At 38.4% G+C, this 11,287-nt stretch overlaps 2 protein-coding genes across 8 annotated transcripts in view; one reads left to right on the forward strand and one right to left on the reverse strand.

Moving 5' to 3' along the window:
• Positions 1 to 2,699, forward strand: part of ST3GAL6 (ST3 beta-galactoside alpha-2,3-sialyltransferase 6) — a 57,525-nt gene extending 54,826 nt beyond the window's left edge. For 6 of the 7 annotated variants that reach the window (XM_011971626.1, XM_011971623.1, XM_011971627.1 and 3 more), the window contains one exon: positions 1,151 to 1,953. In XM_011971626.1, the coding sequence (XP_011827016.1) occupies positions 1,151 to 1,237 (87 nt within the window). In that variant the 3' untranslated portion in view covers positions 1,238 to 1,953. Of the gene's footprint in view, positions 1 to 1,150 lie in introns of all 7 variants that reach the window. The other variant, XM_011971625.1, reaches the window with a different exon arrangement.
• A 718-nt stretch (positions 2,700 to 3,417) lies between these two features.
• DCBLD2 (discoidin, CUB and LCCL domain containing 2) overlaps positions 3,418 to 11,287 on the reverse strand; it is an 88,318-nt gene continuing 80,448 nt past the window's right edge. The window contains exons 12-14 of the mRNA XM_011971630.1: positions 9,045 to 9,094; positions 8,017 to 8,196; positions 3,418 to 7,274 (exon numbers count right to left, since the gene is read on the reverse strand). Of these exons, the coding sequence (XP_011827020.1) occupies positions 6,805 to 7,274; positions 8,017 to 8,196; positions 9,045 to 9,094 (700 nt within the window). The 3' untranslated portion in view covers positions 3,418 to 6,804. The remainder of the gene's footprint in view (positions 7,275 to 8,016; positions 8,197 to 9,044; positions 9,095 to 11,287) is intronic.

Below are 11,287 nucleotides of genomic sequence, written 5' to 3' on the forward strand. Positions count from 1 at the left end.
GAGAGTCTCACTGTTTCGCCCAGGCTGGAGTGCAGTGGCACGATCTCGGCTCACTGCAACCTTTGCCTGCAGGTTCAAGTGATTCTCCTGCTTCAGTCTCCCTAGTTGCTGGGATAACAGGCACCCCCTCCACCACGCCCAGCTAATTTGTTTTTCTTTTTTTGTATTTTTGTAGAGACGAGTTTTTGCCATGTTGGCCCGGCTGGTCTCGAACTCCTGGCCTCATGTGATCTGCCCGCCTTAGCTTCCCAAAGTGCTGGGATTACAGGCATGAGCTGCTGCGCCTGACTAAGGATTTGTATTTTACTTGACTGGGAAGGAGTTTGCTAGTTTTCTAATTCTAATGTAAATGAGTAGTGCATCACAAGTGATAGGATTAAAATGTTATCTGTATACTTTTAATATTGAAATATTACTTGATATAAAGTATAGGGATATATCTCATGAAATGAGTCCCCTTGAATCATCCCACTATAATATAAGCTGAGGAAGTGGCATAAATCAGGTTAGATTTTAGTATTGTCTTTTGTCCCTCATCCTCATCCTCTGTCCCCACCACGTAAGACAAGCACTTAAGTATTTCAAGAATTAGGTGCCCCAACAGGCTTTGGATTAGGCTCATTTCTCCTCGGCCCTAAACTTTCCTGTAGCACTTGTGGTATTTCAAGTGTCACCTAAAAAGCAGAATATTAAAACAACTTCCTCAGGAAGAAAACTTAGATATTCATGTATAGAACAGTAATTTTTATCACATCTTAAACTGAACTAGGCATTACAAGTTTCTTATCTCCAGGCTGATTTTTTTGTTTGTTCTTAAACTGAGTTCTAGGGGCTTCTTCCATTAAAGTGAACAACTCAAAATTTTGGTCTCCAGATTTGTATTGTACCATGATTCGGTCTACCAGGGTTTGATATGAAGGAGCCTTACTTATGTGAGAGTTGAAGTGGAAAGAGTGGGCTGTAGGGAAAGCTTTTGCACAAGAACCAGCAAGGAAAGTAATTTAAAAGGCTATCAAAAGTTAAAAGTCCACGCAACTCGTTACTTAACATTCGAGTTCTTCATTCAGAACTTTTTAAATATAAAGTATTCCATTGGTACTGCTAACACGTTGAGACTGGGAAAGATGGTAACTGCATTTTTCTTCTTTAGAACGCGTATCACAATGTGACTGCAGAGCAGCTCTTTTTGAAGGACATTATAGAAAAAAACCTGGTAATCAACTTGACTCAAGACTGACTCTACAGACTCGGAAGATGATGCTAACAGTGTTAGTTTTATTTTTGTACTGCAATTTTTAGTTTAAAATATGTTGGATGCACTCGTCAAATAATTATGTTTATTGTCTGTTGCTGCCTGGTGATTCATAACCACCAGCTTAATTTCTGTGAATACTGTATATTTAACTTATGAAAACCAAGAAAGGTTAAGATATCGGGAAAATAAGTTTTGATTGCATTGTTTTTAAAATAAGCTAGTTTTCTGAGGTGTTTTTACACGTCTTTTTATAGTAACTTCATCTTAGATTTTTGAAGGGATATGACTTCCTACTAAGGATTTCGTTTACCACAACAATTCTGACTGGAGTAAGACATTTTGAGAAGTATATTTGGCTACTGTAAACATGGCTCGTGGAAAATCACATGATGTGGCTTGATGTGGCGAGCTGAAACCACTCGGCTCTGGAAATCTAAGTTCATACTGGTTTAAACTCTCCCCTGACAACCCCAGAATTAAATGAACCATGATTGTGAAGAGTAATTGGGTACAATTAAGGCAGTGTTTTTAAGTTAAAGGAAATAGGCTAAACATAAAGTTCTAGATAAGTAAATAACTAAAGAATACAATTACTAAAGTCTGATGGCTTTGTATTATTTTAAAGAAATGAAGTTTAACTTTATACAATGAAGCTAAGCTAGGCAAGCTCAAGAAGGAAAAAAAAATCTTGAACATTATTTTTTTTTGCCTGACTTATTAAATTTTGAAGGTTTTCCACTTGAAGTAAATTAGGAAAGGTACGTAAGATAACAGAACAAGTAAACACTTAAGAAAAGTCAAGCTGAGGCCGGGCATGGTGGCTCACACCTGTAATCCTAACACTTTGGGAGGCTGAGGGAGGCAGCTGGATTGCCTGAACTCAGGAGTTCAAGACCAGCCTGGCCAACATGGTGTGAAACCTCATCTCTACTAAAATACAAAAAAATTAGCTGGGTGTCATGGTACGCACTATAGTCCCAGCTACTTGGGAGGCTGAGGCATGAGAATTGCTTGAGCCTGGTAGGCAGAGGTTGCAGTGAGCCGAGACTGCGCCACTACACTCCAGCCTCAGTGACAGTGAGACTGTCTTCCAAAAAAAATAAAAAGTGAAGTTGGCATTTTTGGATTTAAATGGTAAAAAAAGAAAATCTCATTTTCCCATGATTAAAGCTAATCTTCAGATGGAAAGCTTGCCTGGCTACCTAGGGTGCACCAGAGAATCTGATCCAATGCAAGCCAGTCAAGCCTACAAATGTGGTGAGGTAGTCTCCCTTCCTGTATTTTAATAAATGTAACCAAAGGCCATCTGGAGGTGGGGGAATGAAAGGTGAAGGAACAGAATAGAGGTTATAAGGATGGAACTAAAAGTTGTCAGAAGAGGTATGAGCTGAAGAAAGAATTACTCTGTTTTGAACAATAAATACAATTGGAAAACACTGGAAAACCATGGCTTGATTACTGACAACCAACCTGCCTCTCTAAAGAGGGTGTATAAAGGGTGAAATACATTAGATCGGGCTCAGAAACAGAATGCAGTACTTATAAAGCAGGATAAAGGGGAGAATAGTAGTAGCTGATTTAACCCAGATCAGACATTAATTATGGACTATGTCTATGAATACCAGCATATGTTTGCAGAGTGCCACAGTTTTGATTCTTCTAACTTTGAGGTGCAAAAGGAAGGTACCAGAACTGGAATCACATGTAATCAGTGTGATTTTCCCCTCATACCAACAGCTACAGGCTGCAGTGTGGCTGCTGAAGTTCAGTTGATATAAAGTGAATCAGGCTTCAAAAAGGATGGTGCTGTGGGTACACAAGGACATAAAGATGGGAACGACAGACACTGAGGACTGGGGCGGGGGGAGTGAGGGGAGGAGGAAGGGCAAGGGCTGAAAGACTATGTATTGGGTACTATGCTGACAACCTGGATGACAGGATCATTCATACCACAAACCTCAGTATCACACAATATACCCATGTAACAAACCTGCACATGTACCCTTAGAATCTAAAATAAAAGGTGAAATTACTTTTTTAAAAAAAGGATGGTGCTGGTCATAGAAAAAGTCAAAGTAAAAACCAATAGTGGCATTTTCAAATGTTGCTGGAAGCACAATATTGGCCATAAATGAGTGATGTTAAAGTCGAAGAATCTGGCATTTTATAGTATAAGGAAAAGCTACAAACCTCAAGGTTGTTTTATTTAAACCAAATAATCTGAGCAAGACATATATACAATTTATTAAAAACAAATGAACACATTAAAATTTCACTATTTTACAATCTAAATTCTAGCAACATATACAAATACTGAGTGACTACAGTACATGCCGAGGTAAGAAAAGTACATTCTGGGAGAATATCACTGACGCTCAAACCATTTTTATTTCGAATATGTATTTCAATACATGTTTGTTTCCACTTTGCCCAGTGCCACCAAAAAAAAAAAAAAAAAAAAATCAACAAGTTGGATTACATGAGAATTGGTGCCACAGTTGACTTTAAAAGCATTTTAATAACCATCCAACTCAGATTTTGCAGTTTAGGGACTTCAAGTTCAGAACCAAAAAGCAGAGAATCGTCTCATCTGACATGATGTTTCTATAGACCTCTTGCTCTCTAGGTGACAATGCAGAGCCAGGGCAAAGGTGTTCAAGCTTTGTCACTTTCCACAGCTTTGTGGCCACATTCATATTTAGATAAGCTCGGATTCTGCTCCCCTCTTCTGGGGATGGGGAGAGGCAAGTGTATGTGTTGTCGTAATTACTGCATTAATTCTTCACTCGAACCATTTACATCAGTGAATAAACCCATTGTTCAATGCAAAGTGCAAACAGTGAAACGTGGACTTAAATAAACTGGACTAGACCCAGCACATACAACAGGATCTATTTAGATTTACAGCATTTAATAAAGTATAAGTCAGAATTCACAATATCTTAAACTGTGCTGTTTCCTAAGATCAAGTAACAGCCAAGTCAGTGTAATTTTATGAAACCTGTAATGGCCACATTTGTTGTGTCTCTGATGTATTTCTATAACTGTATTAATAAGAAAAAACTTAATCCAATACACCAGTGACTTTAAGTCTTAAATGTTGCAAGCAAAGGATAAAAATACAAGGGAATTTTGTCAGATACAGTTACTTTCACATTTTCAGTTGTTACTTGATTGTCTCCAAAGCTATATATCAGATATAAATGTAGTTAAAAAAAAAAATAGAAAACCTCTACTATAAAAACCAATAAACTAAAAAGAAGTACAAAGCAGAAAAACCATTTGAATCAGGCTCAGCTCTTCATCTGGAAAGTAAAGTTTATATAAAAGTAGTAAAAACTAGATATTTTATAAAAATTATTGGTAGTTCAAGGATAGCACAGTGGCAATATGAATTGAGTCTTAAAATATGCATCATTTCAGAAACACTTGCCTCTTAAAAAAAAAAAAACCAAAACTAAACAACAACAAAAACCTCCAGGAAAAAACAATCAATCAGGTATACACAATTAACATAAGAATAGCAAACTTCTTTGGGAAAATGAAATAGTTACCAAAAACATCTCTCTTAAAGCTTCAAACAGGTATATTACTTGAGGAAAAGTCTATTCTCTGTGTTAAGGATGAATTAAAAAAATCAACTGGTTTGCTCTCTTCCCACCTGAAAAGGGATGACTGCGTTAATAATACACATCCATGTATGTTTTCATAAAAGTCTAACATCTATGTCTTTTGTTTCAAACATTTTGAAACAAAGTATGTACTGATTTTTCAATGAATGAAACTGCGCCTCAAAGTCTGGAGAAGGAAAAACCAGTGAAAATAAGGCCAACAAAACCATACCACAAAAGGGCAGGAAGCCTGCAGAAATCACCAGTTCTCTTTCTGAAGCCATGTTTCAGAATACTGACACAATTCATGGAAGCAAGAAAACAAATGCTGTTCATCTTTATTCAAATTGAGTGGATTCTGGCAACAACATAATCTGGTGGCTCAGGCCAACAGAAGTGACTCGCACTTTATGGAAAAGTACTGTTCTACATTAAATCTACAGACAAGGGTTTATGGAAGAGGGAATGTCAGATTTATATATTTGTATCATATGGTGAACTGCTCATGTCATGTTGCCAGTCTGAAGGCTTTTAAAGATGGTTTTACATTGTTGGCTAATAAATTACAGAGGGTTTCTATTTTGCTGTGTCTAAAACTAGCTCTGGGCAGGTATGAACAAGTGGTGACATGGAAGCTGCCAGGAGGTATCAAAAACAAGGCATGAATATTCATTTGCTAGGAAGCTATAATGTCTGTTCCTAGGTGACATACAGGATTACTCAAACCTCTTACCACATAGACAAAGTGCACGATCATGCAGTCCTGAAAAATACACGTTAGGTTTATATTGTGTGTAATAGTTTATGGAAAACTGAAATGAAAAATTATTTTTTCTGACTAAAAATATAAAATACCTTGAGACTCAAGAAAAATGTATATTTTGTGAATGTATAAAACCCAAAAGGACAAATTCTGGTTACTTTTTAAAGAGGTAATTTATATTACTTCTGAGTGAATAATTTTGCCTTTCACTGTGATAAATGTAAGTGGATCATGTTTACAGCACTCCCTTAGAAGCCTTCAACTTTTCATAACTCTCCTAGGAAAAATCCCATTGTAAATAAACTTGGGGGTGGGAGAAGAATCTCCTTTAAAGCTTTCAAATCGTCAAGTTGTTCCTGTTTACACATAGAGGAGCATACTTAAAGACATGAAGGGATCTGAATTCATGAGACTAAGGCAAGCATCACTCATCAGAAATAAACATTTTACAAACACAAGAATGGGGCAAGCCACCAAGGGCCTCAAGTGGAACATGCAAGGACGAGACCAGGCCATATACTGTGAAGCATTAAAGCTCTAAAGAGTGTCACAAAGTGAAAAAGCAATCCCCCTGCTCATTACAAGTCAGAGAATCCCAGCTAGAGATCTTAAGATGGATAAGTGGATACGGCTGCAATCAAAACAATGCTTATATCAGTAATTATTAAAAAAAACAATCCAGAAAAGAATATAGGAATAAAAGAGGAAATCATGATAGTACCCATCTTTCACAAACAAGACTAGAATTTCAAGCCATTAGGTATTTCAAGAACAGTACCATGCGTTATTGCCAGTCAGGCTTACAGAGCCATCTCGAGTTCATTAATGTACCTGCAGCATTGGTAATAAATACTCTCAGTGATTTTTCATTTCTCTGAAGTGCATTATAGGGAGCTTTTTCTGTATTAAAAATAGTGTTCTACAGTAGTATCAAACAGGACATTTGAAATTTAACAGGTGAGCAGTAACTGCCACCATAACACCTTTAAAGCAAGATGGCAAGATTAAGATTAGTAGTTTCCTGTACCTCAGTCACCACATTTTCCCCAACCACTTCAGTGACAGATATGTAATACATTCTATATATTACTACCACTAATAATTAAAAAAAAAAAAAAAAAAAAAAAAAAGGCCATGTGCTTTAAAACGATGCTTTGTAAAAAGCAGCATCACCTTCAAAGGGTTTCTTTAAAAACATCACATTCCCCATCCCTTCCTGCTCCTGATACTTCCTGTGTGCTCTGTGGCACCTGGTACACCAATTCATCTGGGGCAGGTGGACCTGGCTTCCCACCTTTCGGGGTATCATACTGGGCCTGGGCTGAGGAGCAGCTGTCAGTCCTGGAGAGAAGTGTATTGTAAGTTCCCACTAGCGGGGGCGGTTGGTTCCCCGTAGCTTTGAAAGTGGATGTGGAGGGCAGACCAGCTGAAGCTGAGGGGTGCCCTGACATGTCCATGATGATTGGGGTTGCATACTCAGGCCCCGTAATTGGGAGTGGTTCAGCATAGGCATGATAAACTTCCTGCCCTGGTGAGTTGTAAGGATCTAGGTCTGCATAGCCTGCTTCTTTTCCTTCTTCAGGTTTAAAGGTAGATCTCTGATGAAGTGTACCAACAATTCCTCCTACGAGTGGCTGAGCATACTCTGTGGGTATCACAAAACAACAGAGAAGTCATTTTACTAGTAAAGGGATTGCATAATTTAGGGTGGCGGCTGCAGACTACACTAAAAGCAAACATTCTTTAGGGTACTTTTGTTGCCATCAATACTTAATCTGCAAGAACTTCAAAAATTAAAATTAAACATACTGTCTAGTACTTCTCATAGTAACAATATACCAGAAAGTCTCATTCATGTAATTCTGCATAGTTTTCACATATGTTCTTTAGATTTACAGACAGAATATTTCTTTACTGAATATTTCCTTTCTGAATTATTTTCAGAATATTTCCTTGGAAAAGAAACATTCAATTACTGGAATAAAAATCTTGAAAAATAATTTCAGAGATTTTTTTCAAACATTAGGAAATATTTAAAATGAATACATACTAGGCTAACAGGATAAATACTGTAAAGCTTCCTCTGTCTTTCCTCTTCTCCTCTTAACATCTCGGGTCTCCCCACAAACCGAACAAGCAAAGCCTCAGTTAATGTACGTAACGCCCAGCGTCTTTAGAAATGAGTGTCCCAACTTTACACACACAACATCCAAGACACAGAAATCACTCTCTAAGAGTCACCTTTTAAAAAGTGGTTGTACCTTTAGGAAACAATTAGTTTCTTAAACATGAAGGGGATCGAAGATACTGTAAATCCCAAAGCACTTTATAGCAAGCCTAAGCAGTTTCTCCCTGTGCCTGGTGCCAGAAGGCTGCAACATAGCTACCTGCAGAGCCAGCCTGCAGCACTGTGGTGACTTCTCTTGGACTCAGGTGATTAACTTCGCTGCTGCTATAGCGAACTGGGGTTTCCTCATGGTCCACTGCTTTTGCAGGAAGAAACTGCTTCATTCCTTTCCACCAACCTTCATTGTGACGGTAAGCCAAACAGACCATTAAATAAAAACCTGTATCTCAAACAGTAATATCAAGAGAGGAATCCTGTTGCATTTAAGCCATTTCTATAACAAATATCTCTACAAACTTGCCTTTATAATCAAACTTTTTTTTTTTTTTTTTTTTTTGCTGTGATAGACTATCCAGCACCAAGCAGTACATGGTAGAAATCTCTACGAAACACACGCAGGCAAATCACTGTTAGTAAAGTACAGCCGGATAGAGTATCTATTTTAGGGGTGGCTTTAATTACGTTTTTCCCAAAAAATATTTTCCAAGATCTACCCTGGGGCACTAGCTGCCCTTCTCTACCCTAGCCACAGCAGTGAACTCTCCTGGCTCCTAAGAGCTGATCCAGTAGTGAGATTGGGAAGGGAGAGACTGGTAGGGGGGCCCCTTTGGTGTCACTAGCAGCAATTCAGAAGATGACAACTCATCATGGGAGACCTCCCAATTCCTCAACTGCTGGACTCCACTTGGTGAATAACCATGGCAGAGGACAAACACACACTGGGTCCTGAAGACCACAGTCTTTTGTTTCTTACTCAGGGTTCACATGGGCCACAGAAAGCCAGTCTCCCTCATGAGAAACAGACACGCAGGAAAAACTATACAAGTTTTTCAGAAGAAAAAGAACAGAGCTTGTTATAAGAAATGTGTACTTTTCACTTCATTACTTACGAACTACAAGAGATTTTGCAGAAGAGTAAAAACGGTGAGAACTGAAGAGTAATGCCATTGTTCTAACAGTGTCGGGGAGTTCACCTGGGCCTGAGAATGACTCTCTTTTCACTACTGCCCCCTGTAGGGCAGAGACATCCCTCTGATGGAAATGAGATGCAAAGACCATGTGAGTTACCTGCCCGGTCCCAGTAAGGTAAGTCATAGGTGCCTTCAGTTTTTTTCTTTCTGGAAAAATACAGAAGTTAGCAAATAGAGACATTTATGAAACTACAGAACAAACACCAAAGTTAATAATTAGTCTAGAGTACATTTCTCTATTTGCTGATCTACCCAAGGGAGTCCTCCATTTCATCTGACTTTCAAAGTTGCTATGCTGAGGTTTATAAATCCTGGACTCTCAGTAAACAACCATCTTTTGCCATAGCTACCTTGTTACCTACCTATTACCCACTCAAAAGGGATAAAAGAAATGTAAAAATGCAAAGTCTGTCGATGAAAAGACTGAATCAAATCAAAGAATCACCTCTGATATGTGAGTTATTATAGGTAAATTATGCTAAGTCTGTTTTGGTTTCAAATAAAGATACCAAAAATCAACTGAGTCATAAAATTCACAGATCTAAAAAACCCATCTTCTTCTGATTTTCTATTCTGCATTTTTTTTCTCCAACTTCTTGCTCTTCTTCTACAGTCTTTTTCCCTAGAGAAGTTTAAAGGGTCTCATACCCTTAATTGCATAGATCTGATTCCTCCAACCATCCCAGGATAAGTCAATGCTCCCACTAACAGTGACAAGTGGAGAGGGAAGAGAACATGACTCTCCAGGCCTGGGAGGCACTGAAATTCTCTTGGGGGAAGCGAGAGTCACGTATGCATCAAAGAAGATCCTCCTCAGTCCACCTCTCAGAATTGTAACTTCTCCTCCCCAGGAAAAATTTCCCTCCATTAAGAACTAGTATTTACCGAGTGCCCTTTAGAAAGAAAAACCAAGCAAATGAAATAACATTTTCTGATTCAAGGGTGTAAATCTAATTCAAATTAGTCTTTGCAAGCTAAGGAGAAAGCGGATATTATTCTAGTCTACAGATGAGGACAAGATGGCTATGCGAACTGCTCAAGGTCACAAATGCGGTTTTCATAAAAAGGCCAAGCCATGTGCTTTTCCTACTAGGAAACATTCTCCAGTATAAGACTATTTTTGATACTAAATGCATCCTCATTTTAAAGTGTAGCTATACTTACTTCATTATTTCAAAGTGCAGTATAAAATTTGTAGAAAAGATAGTAAGTGTTGAAGATGTTAATGAAAAACTTGAATGGAAAATAAAATATACTGATTAAACACCTTTCTCCCTGAAAATGCTCTAATCATCATATGATTTAGAAACAAAAAAATAAATAAATCATCTTTTCTAAATAGAAGTTAGACACCCTATATGGCTACGACAACACATTTAGGGCATGAATATTAGCCATAGGTTGTACTATAAAGGATTTTATATACTTTTATAATCTCAAGTGACAAAGCTTCGGGTTACGTATTCATTACATATAAAGTGCTTAGAATGAGCTCTGGATTCAATAAACTGCAGCTGTTTTTATTATCATTCTCCTCCTCCCTATTTTCCACAGCACATTATTGGCATCTGCTCCTTTACTCCTTGTCATAAAGCCACTTATCAGTGATTTCGACTACATTCCTAACAGTAACTTCAATTCTCCAGCTCAGATCTTGTGTCCTTAACGCCAGGCGTGTGGTCGAATTGCCTCAGGAGTCTGGATGTCCACAGGGTCCTTTCAACTCTATGCCAAACTGACCTCAGGCTCTGCCTGCCTACTGCCCCCTCAACAGCAGCACTCCTCAGTCCTCCCCACTATCCCAAACTGACCTCAGGCTCTGCCTGCCTACTGCCCCCTCAACAGCAGCACTCCTCAGTCCCCTTCACCCCGTGCTTTAGTAACAGTAGGTTATACTTTATTTACTATGTGTTCAGAGCAGCAGTGGGTAAGAGCATGATCTCTCAAGCCTGGTCCAAAACTCTGCTATGTTTCTCTGTTGTTTTCAGTATGTGGAAATTCATTCTGGATGCCCTCCTATACACACCACAAATATGGCAGAAACAATACAGAGTGTATTACATACACTCTGCTATGTAACAGCCGAGGGACCCTGGGCAAGTTCTTTATGTTGTGTCTCATTTTCTCCTGTAAAATGGGGATTATAGTACCTACTTCATAGATTGTTTTGAGGATTAAATGAATTAATACATGTATTTAGAATAATTATGTAGAATAGTGTCTAAGATTAGCATTCAATTTTCTTTTTTTTTGAGACGGAGTCTTGCTCTGTCGCCCAGGCTGGAGTGCAGTGGCCGGATCTCGGCTCACTGCAAGCTCCGCCTCCCGGGTTCACGCCAT

Source organism: Mandrillus leucophaeus, unplaced genomic scaffold (genome assembly GCF_000951045.1).
Source record: "Mandrillus leucophaeus isolate KB7577 unplaced genomic scaffold, Mleu.le_1.0 Scaffold1231, whole genome shotgun sequence".
NCBI classification, from domain to species: Eukaryota; Metazoa; Chordata; class Mammalia; order Primates; family Cercopithecidae; genus Mandrillus; species Mandrillus leucophaeus.